The sequence below is a fragment of the Malaclemys terrapin genome, chromosome 13, assembly GCF_027887155.1.
Source record: "Malaclemys terrapin pileata isolate rMalTer1 chromosome 13, rMalTer1.hap1, whole genome shotgun sequence".
NCBI classification, from domain to species: domain Eukaryota; kingdom Metazoa; phylum Chordata; order Testudines; family Emydidae; genus Malaclemys; species Malaclemys terrapin.
The window spans coordinates 20,225,783-20,242,557 of NC_071517.1; the positions used below are offsets into that span (position 1 = coordinate 20,225,783).

A 16,775-nucleotide genomic window follows, 5' to 3' on the forward strand; every position below is an offset into this window, starting at 1 on the left:
TGGTACAGATGCAGGGGAGGAGGGTTCGATGAGCCTGCTTAACAGGGAAGCCCCAGCTTCTGCCAAGGGGATGCTACATGCTGGGCTCCAGCTTCCCCCCTGCCCCTGCTTCCTCTGCCCCCTTCTTTTCCCCATCCCATGCCCCTTCCCCACTGCCCCATCTCCTCCCCACCCCACCCCACCCCCTTCGTCCCCACTGTCTCTTTCCCCCTGCCCCCTTCTCTTCACCATCCCATGCCCTTTCCCCACCGCTCCATCTCCTCCCCAGGCTTGAGGGGCAGGGGGGGAAACCAACCCCCAGCACTCACCGGCAGAGCGGGCTGGGGCCGGGTCGCTCCACTTCCTGCCGCCTGGTGATTGCAGGGCGGGCCGACTGCTGCTGCAGTTCCCCGGGATGCGTAGCTCAGGGGAGGGGACTTGGGGGGAAGGGGTGGAGTGGATGCGGGGCTGGGACGGAGCAGGGGTGGGCAAGGGTGGGGGCCATCGGGAAGAAGCAGGGCAGAGGCAGCTTTCCTGGCCAGCTCAGCCGGCCGGGGGATCGGGCTGGCCGGGGCCCCTTCTGATTGTGGGCCTGGTGCCACTGGTGCCATGGTAAACCCAGTACTGTGGGTGAGGTGCTGTGGCCTGCAATGTGCAGATCAAACTAGATGATCATGATGGTCTCTTCTGACCTTAAACTCTATGAGTCTTTTACAATAGCAAAGGATAACCCCACAACCCCCTAAATAGTTTTGCCTCAGATATAGAGGCATGATGCTAACCATTCTGGAGTCACCAAAGATGCCTATCACCATCTTCTTCCTCCATGCCAAAAAAGAGATGACACCTGAGTGGAAGTTCCCTTATTTCACAACTCCACCATCGACTGGAAGAACCAGTTTCACTTTTTTCAGCCTTGCCTTTCTGAACAGAGGAAGGGGAACACAGGAAAAAACCTTCATTTAGTGCAGCAAATTCCTCCAGTGCTCACATGATAAAACTGGGACTTAAACTTTATTGGCTGTGTTGCCCATGAGCAAAGGAGGGTCTAAAAGCCAAAATGAAGGACACGAGCTAATATTTTGTGCAGAAAGATTCTAAAGGGCATGTGGATTTAAATAATCTCTGCCCGATAACTCAGCCTCTCAGAAAGTAGTAGTTCAGTGGTTGCAAGATGAAAAGCGTGCCTACCTACAAGTATTAAATATAATTAATGGGCCGAATCCTGGCAGTCTCACTCAGATTTTAGTCAGTCCTGGCTCGGTCACAATTCCATTTGAATAAAAAACTCATCAGGGCATCAAGATTTAGACCCTTCAACAGTTGTGCCATGGAGTAACACTAGGGTTTGGCTCACTATTAATAGTACATTTTGTCAGGCTACAGGGAGGGCTGGTTGAAAATTTTCCATCAACACTTCTTTTCATTGGGAATCGGGGTATGTGACAAAATGAAAGTTTCTGCAGAAAGGGTCTCCTTTGCTTGAAAATCTTTGATTTTTTGTTGGAAACCCCAAAACCAATTTTTTGTTTATTTTCAGTTGAATTTTTCTTGGTTCCTGATGAAAATTTGAAATTTCCATTTGGGTGAAAAAAACCAACAACTTTCCAGCCACCTCCAGCTGGACGTACAGAGGACAGCAAGTCCGGGTGGAAGGTTGTAGATATGAGACAGAGGGACAGAGACAAGATTGACAGCTGTAAAGAGCAGCATTTATCTACAGCTCACACAGCCTGTCATTCACAGAACAAACTCACTCGCTGTTTGCTTCTTGGCTCTGATTGCACTCCTACTTCCTGAAAGGCTGGAAAGAGTTAACGGCTGCAGGCAGTTGGGTGAGTTCAGGTGTGTCACTTTCTTTCATTCCCCCTTGCGCTGTGCAGTTACAGTGTGTGTTCCTTGGAAGGCAGAGGAGCTCAGAAATGGCTGACTGTGGCCCCGCTGCTCCAGAAGGGCTGCCCCAGGAATTGTTACTAGGTGGCTCTGTCACTAAGGCAAAAGGGCACAAGGTCTGTGAGGGCAATGACCTCCCAGGTGAGAAAACTGAGGGTGAAGAGTTGAATGGCTGTGAAAGCCCAGAAGCCACTAGCCCAGGACCTGACGTGCAGGGCAGTTTGATTGTAAATGGCTCTGAGATGGCAATGGGCCAGCCTGGCCTTCTGGAGCAGGGGAACATTCTGGAGGATGGGCAAGAGATCCTGTGTGACTTCTGCATGGCCCAGAAGGTCCTGGCAGTGAAGTCCTGTTTGACCTGCATGGTGAATTATTGCGAGGACCACCTCCGGCCTCACCTGGAGAACAGCAAGCTGCGGAGCCACAAGCTGATGAACCCCGCAAAGGACATTGACCTACAGACCTGTGAGACTCACAAAGGCCACTTGGGGTGGTTCTGCCAGACCGACCTGGTGTGTGTCTGTGAGGAGTGCCTGGCCGAAGAGCACAAGGGGCACAACTCACTCACCTGTGAGGCAGCCAGGAAGGACAATGAGGTGTGTCACTGCCTGGTATTTATTGGTGTTCTTTGGGGTACAGAGTGATCCAGGTTGCAGAGGGGCATAGAGGCAGCGTGGGGCCCAGGGCCTTCTCACTCACAGCCTTTATACACTGGTCTTATGCTGTTGGCCTCAGTGGGTTTACTCCTGATTGAAGCTGCGATAAGGGAGAGGAATCCTGGGACCTGTCTGATTTGTAGCCCTGTAGGGCTCTTGGTTTCATTAATAAGTTACTTGTACTTTATAGCAAAGAGGGATTTGTTGTCCCTGGCTGTGGGCCAAATCCTCAAGTCTTTACTCAGGTTCTGCCCTGTCAAAACCACCATTCACTCTGGTGTAAAGCAGGAGTAACCCCATTAACATCAATGGGCCTGATTCTCTAGGGCTTGAGATCATGTGTCATCACTTCTCCCTGTGCCAAGTGGGTAGAAATCGCTACTGTTCTGATTCTGAGCTCAGAATTGGGCTCAACAGAATCACAAAGGAGTGAAACCTGGTGAGGGGATGAGTCGGGCCCACTGACTTGGTAAGGACTGAGCAAAGGCTCCAGGATTTGACCCTAGAGCGCACCACTGTGTAGTGTGTAGCAGTGAAAGACTCTGGTTTGGGGAGTACATAGCTGTGTATGGGCTTACAGTATTTGCACTGCACATGGAGTTTTTCTTTCTATACTGAGTGAGATACAAATCTGTGCCCTTTGCAGCTTGTGTTTACCTTCCCTTCCCACTCCCAGCTGGGGGGAAATGGGCTCCATTCCAGGAGCAGTAGCTGTTGCCAGTACCTGTACTGGAAGGTTTGTTAAAAATGCTGTTGATTTATCTGTGAATGGGCTAAAGGTTTCCTGGTTTAAAATGAGCCAGTGGTGTGTCTCAGTGGTTTAAGCTTTATAAAGGGAATTCTAGTTGTGCCTATAACCTGTCCCCCCTGCCCCCAACAACCCGGCTTTGGTATGGTATGTGAGAATCAAATGGGCGATTTCATGTTAGTACTCTGGTCTTTTTGTTATGGATAACATTTTCTAAAGGACCTACAGGATTCAGGAGCCCAAGTCCCATTTGCAAAAGTGACTTTTGAAAGGTTTCTAGAGGCCTAAAGATGCAGTTAGGTGTTTGGGGGGATTTCAGTGGGAGTTCAGTGCCTGGGTGCTTTTGAAAATTCCACTAAGCACCTACCTGTCTCTTTAGGTGCCTGAATCCCTTTCAAAACCTGGCCACGAGTCACTTTTGAAACTGTGACCTAGGGCCCCAAGTTACTTAGGTGCTTTTGATAAATTTACCCTATGACACATTTAGGTGGATAAGGCGGGGAAGGCATTGGGGGAAGGGGCATGATCCTGCAGTCCCTACTTGTAGGTGTCATCCTTACTAATACAAGACGGCTTGCATGAGGAAGGATTGGACTTGTGGGTAAGGGAACCCATTTTCCCGTTTGATTCTCCCCGAGGAGCCTCTCTCCTCTCCCGCTTTGTATCCACATTTGGTGACTAGGCCGTTGCTGTGAGTAAAGTATATGTCCTGGCAGCTGCAGTGAATCATAGCTTGGATACTGGGTGGAGACGTGGTTCCCGGTTGTCCTTACCACATCTATGAAGTAACCTTTCTTCTTGTTCTGACATGCTATCCTGGGATCTGACAGCCAGAGTCTATTTTTGAAGTTAGAGGTTTCCGGTTAACATCCCGAAGTCCCAACCCCCTTCTCCTGCTCCCCTTTTCCACCATTGACTTCAAAGGGTTCAGAGCCAGTCTGAATTTAACCCCTTTTCTGTTATCCTGCAGTCAGCAGGTTCTTTCCCCGCTCTTCCTTTATCTAAAACCTCCCAAATCTCAATACCATTCACACACTCAATACCATTCCTCCTGGGGATTGGTTGCAACAAAGACAAAATATGTGGCCTGGAATGTGCTGTGGAATATATTTCTCTTTTGATGCATAGGGCCTGGCAGACACTCAAAGGACCAAAGGCTAGGATGCTTTGGTGAATAATCCCTATTGCTTATTTTATTGGGGTACCAAATTCTGAGTCACCCAGGGTACTCTTTGAGGAACAGTCAGCTTTGTTGCAGGCATATCAGCTTTGTTGCAGGATCAGATTTCCAATGGAGTTCAAATCCCATCTAGGCACCTAAGTGAAGCGGTCACACTTTCAAAAGTGCCTAACACCTCCCATTGGAACCAATGGGAACTGCTGGGTGCTGAGTAATCTCACACAACTGCACACAGTCTTATTTATAGATGTCTAATACTCTTTTGAATTTAACTAAGCTTTTGTCTTTGGTATCTTGTGGCAGAGAGTTCCACAGGTAATTATACATTTCATTAAAATAATCAGACTCTCTTGTTTTTGTTACTCCTGGCTGAAACACAGAAGATTTGGAGTTTAGAATTGGTCTGGATAAACCAAATTTTGGCTCCTTCTCTGAATCTATGGGGTCTTCAAAATTGCTCTGGAAAAGTCATGAGAACAGCCTTTCTTGTGAGATTTTTAGCATTCTGACTCATGTGTGGAACCAAGGGTCTTGGTTCTTCTCTCACCTACTTGGATGTAAATCTGGAGTAACTCCATTGAAGTCAATGGGGTTAAACAAGTGTGAAGACCAGTATAAATGAGAGCAGACTCAGACCCTAGAAGTGAGAGGGAAACTTCTTTCAGAACCTTGAAAATTTTTGCTTCAAATTTGGGTCTAGAAATGTTCCGAGATTTGGGTGGGATGGAGGGATTGGTTTTACGTTTGTTAACCATTCCATCTGTTCCTAGTCTTTGTATGAAAGATCAAGGCAAAATCCAGACCCCAGGCTCTTGTATTTTCCCCACTCATTGATTTGGATTCTGACTTTCCCTTCCACTGCTCTGGATGACTAACCTTCTTAGGGCTTAGTTACTGCAGCCATGTGTGACCAAGGATGTTTTATTTGCTGTTTCTGTTACTGTCATAGGCTTTCCCAGGCACTGAAGGTAGCAGGAGCTGCAGAGACAGCATTTTCTAATTTATTGTGTTGCTGGAGAAAATGACACACTCCCCAGATCAGACAGAAGCTAATAAAACTGTCCAGAGTATTGTGAGTCCGTGGACTGCTCTTGTCTGTGGGAAGTGGCATGGGTTCCAGCTGGCTGCTTTGGGTAACCAAAAATCAGTTATAGAGTTTCACAACCCCCTCTCTGCTATTCTGTCTGATCACTGAGAGAGTGGATTGTTAACACCTGCTTCATCCATTCACAGAGTGAACTTCTGCAGACCCAAGCAGAGTACGACTGGAAACTGAAGTCTGCTGAAAACGCAATTGTCAAGTTGCAGAATAATACACAGTCTATAGTGGTAAGGACAGAACTTGGGTTATTTCTCCTCCGCAGATTAAATTGAACCCATAATAATGGCATGAAAATGGATGGATGATATTTAAATGGGAGCCTGGATAATGGTCTTACGCTCCTGTATGTATGAAGTGTATGCAGCCTAAATGTCTCTGTCATCCGCAGACATCTCCAGGCCTGTTCCATGCCGCTGGCCTGCTCTCCCCTCTCTGGTCACAAGCTGCTACTCACGTTCCATTAAAAACCCTGAGAAGCAGGACAATAACATGCCAATGGGGCAGGTTGGATGGAAGGGTGGGTAGGACACGCACCCGAGACGTGGGTGCAATTCCCTGCTCTGCCACAGTCTTCCTGTGTGACCTTGGGCAAATCACTTAGTCTCCCTCTGGCTCCGCTTCCCACTTGTACAATAGGGAGAATTGCACTGTCCTGCCTCTCAGGTGTTGTGAGGAGCAATATGTTAAAAATTGTGAGGTGCTCAGACATGATAGTAATGGGGGCCAGATATATACCTCAGATAGAGAGATTTACACCACTGAGAATTGAGCCCACTAATTATTACATAAAAAACAGCTTGACACCAAAGATTGAACTGGGAGCTCAGAGAGCTGCAATAGCTCAACTAAAGCTCCCTACATGGGGCTGTAACTAACACATTTCCTCTGTGTATTGCACACAGAAGGGGACCTGTAACAAACATTCACCTGGCAGTTATGCTGAGATACTGAATTCCAAATTCTTTGGACAAACTCAGATCACATCTCAACGTCACAGCTCAAACTCCCCTCCAGCCTTGAAGGGCAGTTCTACCCTGAAAAATGACTATAAAAAGACAGTGGGGGTCCTAGCCTGGGTAGAATCACGACGTCCAGCGGCTCCGTGACAATTAAAATGCACCACTGTCAAAAGCTGAAAAACTCCACCGAATTTCAGGCTTCTTTTGAATTGAGGGGGAGATTTTGGGGCTGCTTTGCCTTTGATCTGAATGGGTTTGCTCATCTTGTGAGGGAACACTTGCAAGTGCCAAAAGATTTAGTATTTCAGGGCAGGATCAGCTTTGTGCCGGCTTCTGTTGTGGAGAATCCACCCAGAACCGTTGTTTGATGATACATACAATCCAGCTGCCTGTGTGAGGCATCTTTGGTGAGTCACATCTTCACAGGGCTTCCAAAGACCAGTGTCATGTTTAAACGGTTAGAAAAGGTGACTAATCATATTAATTGTTACCCTGTTGAAATTGTCCTGTGCTGGTGCCGTAATACTCACGTAAACCCACAGACTTCACTCCATGGGACAGCCTCCACAGCTGCTTTCCCGGATAGCACTGCTCTGATGTTTCTTTTCTGCATGACAATTCATGGTAATTCCAGGACCAATCCTCAGGACATGGCTGATGAGATATGAAGCCCTTCATTTCTAGGTGGCTGGTTCAAATCTAGAGGAAAGTTGTTACCTCCTGTTAGCCTCTGTGAGATAATTTGCTGGTCTGAGTCCAGTTTCTATTTCTGGATGAATTTTCAGATCAACCTGCCACTGCCACTGGTTCTGACTCACCTCTTTGTAGGCAGTCTGAGCAGAAATGGGAGTTAGGTGCTTAAATACTTTGAGGATCTGGTCCTCAACTCTGATAATCTGGGAGAATGAGGGTTTTTTGTTTGATTTACAAGGAAGTGTGGAGTGGATCCAAGTCAGCCTGGTTGTAGCCATCTTGCTAGAAAGATCCTGTAACCTCTTTTGAGTAGAAATCAGGGCAGAATTTTACCCTGTGATTCATTGAAGTTCTGCCTTATTTCCATTTCCAGCAGCAGGGCTCCAGCCCCAGAGCAGGTGGGGCTGCATCCTCTGTGCTTGTGCCATACAATACCTGTCCTACTTCAAGAATGAGAAGGGATCCTGTTTGTTTTCTCACTGTGTTACCTTCTGAGTTATCCATTGGAAGTGCTTCCATGTCTGTTTCTGTGTGTACTGTGCTTTGTCACATGGGAAGCTCATTGTGGGAACAGAGGTATTCCGCCTGTGGATTTTCTCCCCTCTCTGTTGGTACTTCGAGAGCGCCCCCCCCCCCAACTCCCCAATCCTCCACAGCAAGTCTCAATGCTTTGCAACTTGGCCACCAGCCTTATAAATAGGCTTGGCAGAATTTTATTTTTATTTTATAATTTCAGCCAACTGTGTTCATATTTATTTTTAAGCATTTTTATTTTTTTATTAATTTAAACGTTTACAGTTGTGGGAAGTTATGGGGGTGTCAGTCAATGGGGAGGGTCAAACAATAATTATTTCATGGCAGTGGATGTTGAGATTCAAAAAATGAAAGCTTGATAACCATTACAACACAAATTGTCAGCATCACATGTCAAAATAGCCAAAGTCACTATCCTCAAATCAAACTCTGCCAAGTGCTCAGGCAGCATGTTTCTTCCTGTGCCTGTCTATGAATTTTGATTATTGTTGATGGAAATACTTGTTTCGCCGGTTTGGGTGTGTATGGCGAAATTGATCTTTACTGACACCTACCAATAAAAATCTAATCCTTCCATGCTGACTTATAAAGAAATGATGGGGATTAACTGGGGTGTCAGCACTGCGCCTTACTCATTCAGAAGGCTTGCTGTTGGGTTGTTGGTGTCAAACCCCCCCATAGCCAGGTGCTGAGCTAGCTGGTGGTCTTATGTATGGGCAATGCATAACTGGTTCAGGCCTATGGTCCACTGTGATCTAACCCCATAACACAATGAAGGGGAAGACACAGTGCTACATGGGCATGCTTCCTTCGTCCTTCCAATTCTCTGTTCTGAAAAGAAATGTCATCCCCTTCCTGGGTCAGCTCGCCACCTGCTGCAACTTTGATTGGGATTACAGGTTGCCCTTTTAACAGCATCCAGTGGTTCCACAGGTCGAGTTCACTTAACCCTTCTGTCACAGACAGGGATTTCCCTGGCTATGACCCTCAGTCAGTCAAAACCCAATGCCCTTAACTGCTCTCAGGGTGTGTGTATGTGCGTGTGTGGAGGTGTGTTGGGGCATAAGGAAAGAGACCAGGATCTGCTGGAAATGTGGCCGTGGGTTCCAGTCCCTTGGGTTCCAGTCCCTTGGTTTGGATTCACTGATTAGCTGTTGCTGCCACTGCCTTTGTGCTACAGAGGCATCTCCACAGTGATTAGAAAATGTTGTTTGCCACATCCTGATGCATTTGCCAGGAAGGTGCAATGGTGACACAGCGAGGCTGGTTGGAAAAGGCAACAGTGGTGGCTTTTGTCCCTGTAGAGTTCTATCTCCGAAGTGAAAAGCCTGGTGTCCAGGCAGTTTGGGGAGCTTTTGGAAGCCGTCAAGATGGCCCATTCGGATGTACTGGCATTTCTAGAGGAGAAGGAGCGTGTGGCGGTGAATCAAGCCAACGGGATAAAGATCCATCTGGAGCACAAGCGTGCTGCCATGGAAGAGAATAAACTCAGGCTGGAGAAGATGGCCCTCTACACCAGTGACATCCTGTTCCTTAAGGTACCATGATGGACAAGGTCTTTCCATTATAAAGACCCGGGGGATGGTGTGTTTGTAGATTAGTGTCTGGTTTGAGGTGTTCAGGTCAAGTGTGCAGTACGATCAGACTGCATTGCGCCATTTTATAATTGAAAAATGGTGCCAGGCCTTCTTAGAACATCTCCTGTAATCTGAAATGGAGATTCTGACACCAAATTCAGAACTGATTGGCCCTCCTTAGGCTGTGGAGTGTAAGACTGGGATTGTCAAAAGCGCCTCCCAGCCCTAAAGTGCTCTGAAATCTTCTAGGAGGAGAGAAAAGGAGAGATTTTTTTCACCTTTGCTTTTAAAGAAGGAAAATGTTTCAGACGTCTAAAGGCCACCTTGTTTGAGTCTAAACTGTGCAAAGCTCCTGGGTGAAGATGATAGAACTTTGCCCTACACCTTTATCTCTAGAAGTTGCTAAGACTTCTCTTCGTTCTCCCTGGAACTGGCTTAGATACATTATTAGCCTACAGCCAATAACATTGTCATTTCATTATAAATGCTGGGTGTGTTGTTTCCTTCATTATTTTATGACCATGGTCGTCTTTTTCTAATGCCCTCAGAGTACAGGGAAGCTTGTAGTGAAGTCCAGAGATTGCTGTTCCTTGGCTTTAGCTTTACAATCATGAAGTTTATCTGGTGAACTTCATATTCAGCTGATCTTAAATATCTCCCATAATATAGGTTCCTGTATCAGCTGAGTTTAAGTTCTTCAGGGCTGCAATGGAATGGAAAGGGTCAGAGTCTGCTCTCACTAAAGTCCATTGGGATTTTGCTAGTAACTTTATGGTGAGATGGATCTGGTACAAAATCAGCCAAATATATGAGGAAAATGAGCAAAAATAGAATTGTTTTTTTGGCAGGAGTATTGTGAGCTCAAGAAGAACACGGGGGATGACGCGCTTCCCAGTGTTTATATTGGACTCAAAGATAAACTGTCAGGGATCAGAAGGGTCATCTCAGAGTCAACAGAACACTTGCTACAGCTTGTACAAACCACCTATAAGGAAAAGCTCCAGGAGTTTGCAAAGGAAGGTGAGTCTCACCCTCTGCCTTGCAGCTGTTTAAATGCACATTTGCGGTGTGTGGGTTTGTATGAACACTTTAGTCCTCTCACCAGATGGCAAAAGTGAGGCCCTGATAAAATGCATGTTTCCTGGGTCCCCAGGAATTGACAATCCCAAGGTCACAGTGGCAGAGTCAGGAATAGAACCCACCAGACGATCCTTCCTGTCTGCAATGAGATCATCATGCTGGATTTGCAACATCACACACTGATTCCGATGGTAACAGATTGTGATGTAGAGCTTGCAATTTTACTGGATGTCCAAGCATGAGGGAAATGTGGGTTGATTAAGGGGTATGCGTGTTGGGGGTGATGTTTATATTTAAGCACAATACTGTGCTTAGAAAAGAGAGCAAGCAGAATGTATAAACCTTCCAGGTATTTCCCCCTCCCCTCACTATTTAACTTTGTCCCAGTTTTTCTTTCAAATGATCAACCCACTGCAATCAGCAGTTAATGATTTACTATGTGAAAAGGCCTGGATATTACCTAGGTTGCATCCTAACACCTTTTAAGTCCACAATAGAAATCTGATAAGCAATATGAGGATCTAGCTGAATTCCTCACCCTCCAATGCATTAACGTTATCAGCTGGCGCTCGTCAATTACACTTGTTTATATGTAGTCACTCCTGTTTTCCCCAGCAAAGCAAAGGCTATTAGGTGCTAGTGCTTTATGGAGGCCACAGCATCAATCCTGCCTTGCTGGCAGTTTTGACTAGGGTGACCAGATGTTCTGATTTTATAGGGACAGTCCCGATTTTGGGGTCTTTTTCTTATATAGGCTCCTATTACCTCCCACCCCCGGCCCGATTTTTCACACTTGCTGTCTGAAGAAAGAAGAACAGGAGTACTTGTGGCACCTTAGAGACTAACAAATTTATTAGAGCATAAGCTTTCGTGGACTACAGCCCACTTCTTCGGATGCATATAAGTGGGCTGTAGTCCACGAAAGCTTATGCTCTAATAAATTTGTTAGTCTCTAAGGTGCCACAAGTACTCCTGTTCTTCTTTTTGCGGATACAGACTAACACGGCTGTTACTCTGAAACTTGCTGTCTGGTCACCCTAGTCTTGACACAAAGTCAGGTATGGGCTGGAGGTGACAGCAAGGAAACCAGGCTCTTTCCCAGTGTGAATCAATTCCGCCACCTGGGGACTGAAGTTATTTCCTTGAGAAACATACGGACAGGGGAGGGAGCTGTGGAATCCATGGTGATTTAGCAGGTTTTAACTCCATATGAGTTGTGGCATTTATAGCAAATGTGGTGTTTTTTTTTTTTTTCTGGAATAAACGAGTACTGCAATTTAATAATAATAATACGCTGTCCATCCAGGGATCTCCAAAAGCTCTATAAACATTGCCCACAATTATCCTCCATGAGCTGGCTGTTTGGTGACACTCCGGCAGTGCAAAGCAGCCAGAAAGGCAGCTTAACCAGTCACATGGGGATTCCCTTCGTACCAGTGGCATAGCGCTGGTGACGCCCATCCTAGCCCCAGCATAGAAATTTACCTTTGTCATCTCAAGCTATTGCTTCTCCCATTCCCCCGTAATTTCAGTCCTGCCCTTTAGTGGGTACAATGTGATAGCTGTTGCTGATTTCTTATAGTCTCACCTCTCCTGTTTTCTATCTTGCTGTTTATTGACTCTCCCTGAATGAAGGACTTTACTTTTATTGGGAGTGACCTGCAGCCCTCACTGCTCTCAACGCCACCTGTTGCTTTGCAGTTTGATTCTGTTCTCCTCTGGGTTTACTCTCCCTCCCATTTCTCCACGCTTGAGTATGATTGGGTTTATGCCAGAGAAACACCAAGCAAGGAAGGACATGAAGCAGCTGCCTAGGGTACAGAGTGGGTCTTGTGTTTTGAGTTTAGCTGATCAGAGAAACATCACGAAGCCCTAAAAATGTCCTGGACTGTGCTACACCAGCCAAGAGTGCCCTTCCTAGGGTGGTGTGCAGCAGGAACTGTGAGGCTGTAGCACTCTGCTGTACATGTGCCTGCACAAATACAATCAAGCAGCAGGTATTGTCCATTGCACTGAATAAGTCTCAACCGCACCTCACCCCTACTCCCTAACACTTGAGTGCAAGAGGCAAGGCAGGCACCAAGACTAGGCATGTCTGAAGAGATGTGGGGTTAAGTGCAGCCCTTTTCATGCGTTTGAGGCACAAAGCTACCCAACCAGCTCTTCTACTGCCTTTAGGCTGGAAAAACAACAAAGAGTCTGGTGGCACCTTAAAGACTAACAGATTTATTTGGGCATAAGCTTTCGTGAGTAAAAACCTCACTTCTTCGGATGCATCAGCGGGCCTCATCCTGATCTCACTCATGCCAGCTTCACACTGATGATATTATTGATTGTCTTACAGCAGTGCAATGGTTTTCAACCTGTGGCCTGTGGACCTCGGGGATCAGGCTGTCTAAGATTTCCAAAGGGGTCCGCACCTCCATTTGAAAATGTTTAGGGGTCTGCAAATGAAAACCACTGCAGTAGTGCCTAGAAGCTCCATTCCAGGTCCTGTTCTGGTAGGGGCTGTTCCACTGCTCTGACCCCAAAGTGCAGAGAGTCGAAGGATGGAGTAAGCAGTGAGAGATCAGAATCGGGCCCAATGTTTGTGTGCACTCACAAAACTATTTGTTCAAATTAAATGTCCGTGGAACCAGACTGCTGGTTCTTAATCCTGATAACAATGTAATAGAACAGGTCTTCACACAACACGCAGTCCACCTGTGGAACTCATTGCCAGGGGATGTTGTGAAGGCCAAAAGTATGACTGGACTCAAAAAAGAATGAAATAGCCATGAAGTTATTAGCCAAGATAGTCAGGGACACAACACCATGCTCTGGGTGTCCCTAAACCTCTGACTGCCAGAAGCTGGGACTGGATGAGGGGGATGGATCACTTGCTAATTCCCCTGTTCTGTTCACTCCCTCTGAAACATCTGACACCAGCCACTGCTGGAAGACAGGAAACTGGGCTAGAAGGACCATTGGTTTGCCCCAGTATGGCCATTCTTATATTCTATCCCTCTGTCAGACAGCAATGGCATGGAGCATATGCTCCATTCCCCTATGCTATTGGTATCCCACCTCGAACAAACTCACAGGGTTAGTTCTGGGAATGCTAATTGTCTTTTTGTTGTTGAAGAGGACTGTGGGATCAAAACGATGGTGTCTGCAATTGTACCATCCAGGCACCGCATATCAGCGCCAGATCCAGAGACTAGGAGTGACTTTCTCAAGTGTAAGTATTGGAATTAATGACTCTAAAGCAGATGAGGCTCTGGGGGAGAGGGGAATGGGAGTTTGGAAGAAGTTTCTAGAGAGTGATCTGGTTATGTAGTTAATCTTGGATTATCTGTATCTTAGTTGTCTTAATTGTTATCAGCTGAAACATGAGCATGGCCATAGCTTCTTTCAATCCCGGTGAAAATCGCCTGGGCTATACAAAGGTATTCAGTTGCCCAGTGATGCTCAGGTAATGGAGTGTGTATAATAGTGGAATAGGGTCCATAGCTCATATCTTGGGCTAACCAACATGGAGAGTGCCCACTGGAGAGGCCATGTTAGCCATTTCAGTAACAATTTTCTTTTCTATTTAGACTCGTGCCCATTAACGTTTGACTCAGTCACAGCCCACAGATATCTCAGGCTCTTGGAGGACAACCACAAAGTGACTAACACCACACCCTGGGAACACTCCTACCCAGATCACCCTGAAAGATTTGAGCACTGGCGCCAGGTGCTGTCAGACAACAGCTTGTACATGGGTCGCTACTACTTTGAGGCTGAAATAAGCGGAGCCGGCATTTACATTGGTATGACGTACAAAAGCATTGACCGGAAGGGGTCAGAAAGCAACAGCTGCATCTCGGGGAATAACTTCTCCTGGAGCATCCAGTGGCATGGCAAGGGGTTCTCTGCATGGCACAGTGATGTGGAGACGCCACTGAAAACAGACACGTTCAACAGGATAGGGGTCTATCTGGACTACCCCAAGGGCACTTTGTCCTTCTATGGTGTCACCTTGGACACCATGACTCTGATACACAAGTTTGAGTGTGAATTTGCTGAGCCGCTCTACCCTGCTTTCTGGCTTTCGAAGAAAGAAAACTCCATCAGAATAATCAAAGCAGGGGATGCTGATGAGAAGACTCCTGCCTCTTCTGCTTCCTCAGAGGAAGCTGCTCCTTCCAACACATGTTTAGTGTCTGAGGTAGAAGCATTGGCCAGTACTTAGGTTGTAGATCAATATTAGTATTGGGGCAGCAGAGGCAGCAAGGGGATACATGCTACTGGGGTTTTAATAAGAGGTTCCATAAACTAAGCTGGTTCTCGGCTTCCTATGCCTTAGAGATGGAAAAGTCCTTTTAGGTCATGTAATCCAACTCCCAGGGGTCAGTGCAAATTGTTTCCTGCTATATATTCTTGAATGCTTTGTTCAGTAGGATTTTACCTTATTTCAACATGATGGGTATTCCTCCAGTTCCCTTAGAAAATTTTTCCAGCTTCAAGAGACCTGATTCTTCACTCGCTTACAGTGGCATAAACCAGGTGTAACTCTATGGAAGTTGGCCTTGGGGCCAAATCTGCAGGTCGTGTAGCTCTGCATAGCTCTGTTGAACTCAATGAAGCTATGATGATTTATCCCAGCTGGAGATCTAGAGTGGAGTTACACCGGTGTACAACCTGTGTGAGAGGAGGAACAGGCACTAATAGGTCAAGATCTCACTGTAAGGAAAATATTCCTAATGTTCAGCCTACATTTCTTTTACTCAGTTTCATTCTGTTACACCTGGTCTGATTGGAGGCAGAGTAGGTCAGTGGACAGGCAGGCTGGTCCAGCAGCTAGGGTGTTATCATGGGTGTGGGGGGACCAGTGTTCACTTGCCTACACCACCACAGTCTCCTTGTGTGATGCTGGGCAAGTCGCTCAGTCTCTCTGTGTCTCAGTTCCCCGCCTGTACTACGGGGATAATAGCCTTGCCCTGCCTCTCAGGGGTGTTGTTAGGATAAACACACAAAAGATGATGAGATGCTCAGAGACTACAGTGATGAGTGCTTAAGCACCTTAGGTAGAACACTGGACTGGCAGGGAGGAGTTCTGTTCCTGAGTGGATGGGTGACCTTGGGCATCTTCATCTTTGTGCCTACATTAATTGATCTGTAAAATGGGGATAAAGATGCTTGCCCACCATTGTTAAGGGGGGGGCAGTGCTGCAGTGCACATTGCTATATAACTAAATATTATTATTCTTTTCCTCTCTGTCCCTCAAGTCTTCCCTACCTAATCTAGCCTTCTACTGAAACCACCTTTCTCTTTTTACACTTCAGCCCATCACCGCCCGCCCCGAACACATGTGCGCTGCCTTCCTATTTCATACTGCATCTAATCCAAACTCTGTCTTTGCCTTCATGCCTTTAAATAATCCTATTCCTGTCTAAATCTCTGAATTTCTAACCCCCACCCTTCTACTCCCTATCCTGTCTTTTCCTTGCTCCTTTTCTCTCTGTCTCGCTGGCAGCTTTGTACCTTCGGTCATGCTCTCTCCTACATTTGGAACAAATCTCCACTTCCTGTCCTCCAAATACCTCCTCCCAACAATACTTGAAACCCTCTTCTTCCTGAAACCTTGTTGTCCTCATTAAAAATCTCTCCACCTGAACTGTTGTCCTGTCTTTATTCTATTGGTGAGTGTAAGCACTCTGTGTTTGCAGGGTGCCATGCAAGTGTATGGTGCTTTATACACAGTAATTCCAGAACTCCCTTAGAATGCCACTACTTCAATAAGGCTGCACCAGTACACAGGCCAGCACCATGATGTGTTTTCTTCCATGAACCTGATACTGTATGAAGCCCTGTGTGATGGGGTGTGTACCCCACACAGGTAATGAAAGGATTAACAGGAGCCTGAGCCCAATTAGGCCACTGGTTAGCACCTGAGTGGGTGGTAGGCCTAGTTGGTGAGCAAGCCCAGCTGGCAGGGAGCTGGGTCTTCATAAAGGAAGGAGCTCAGGGTAGTGGGAAGGGAGGTGACTCAGCAGAGGAGTAGCTGGATGTTTCCTCTCTTGGGCTAAAGGCAGAAAGAGGCCTGGGGCTAGAATTAGAGAGTTCTGAGTCAGGAGGAAGCCTGGGTATCTGGGGGCAGGTTGTTCTGAGCCAGAAGGAAGCTGGAGGCAGTGAAGCCTAAGGTGTATCTGGGACTGGAGTGTGAAGGGCTGCAGCGGATGAGGGAAGAATTCTCCAGCCACTCTCTGGGCCCTAGAGAGGGGAGAGTGCTGTGGGGAACAGGGAGGCCTGCAGGGCAAGGAGGAAGATCAAGGAGGGAAGATACCTAGAAGACAGAGGATTGGGGCAAGCTCCTGTGGTTGATCCTGACACAAGGGCAAGAACCAGG

At 46.8% G+C, this 16,775-nt stretch overlaps 1 protein-coding gene across 1 annotated transcript; it reads left to right on the forward strand.

The window, feature by feature from the left end:
- The first annotated feature begins 1,867 nt into the window (after nucleotides 1–1,867).
- Nucleotides 1,868–16,043, forward strand: TRIM16 (tripartite motif containing 16). The gene is made up of 6 exons (XM_054048419.1): nucleotides 1,868–2,468; nucleotides 5,690–5,785; nucleotides 9,049–9,282; nucleotides 10,170–10,341; nucleotides 13,526–13,621; nucleotides 13,980–16,043. Exons 1-6 carry the CDS (start codon nucleotides 1,902–1,904, stop codon nucleotides 14,615–14,617), a joined length of 1,803 nt encoding a protein of 600 aa, XP_053904394.1. The 5' UTR covers nucleotides 1,868–1,901; the 3' UTR covers nucleotides 14,618–16,043.
- Nucleotides 16,044–16,775: the final 732 nt, after the last annotated feature.

Coding starts and splice junctions, on each gene's coding strand:
- TRIM16 (XM_054048419.1), top strand. CDS start 1,902: ATGGCTGACTGTGGCCCCGCTGCTCCAGAAGGGCTGCCCCAGGAATTG. Junction 5,786..9,048: donor ATAATACACAGTCTATAGTG/GTAAGGACAGAA, acceptor TTGTCCCTGTAG/AGTTCTATCTCCGAAGTGAA. Junction 10,342..13,525: donor CCAGGAGTTTGCAAAGGAAG/GTGAGTCTCACC, acceptor TTGTTGTTGAAG/AGGACTGTGGGATCAAAACG.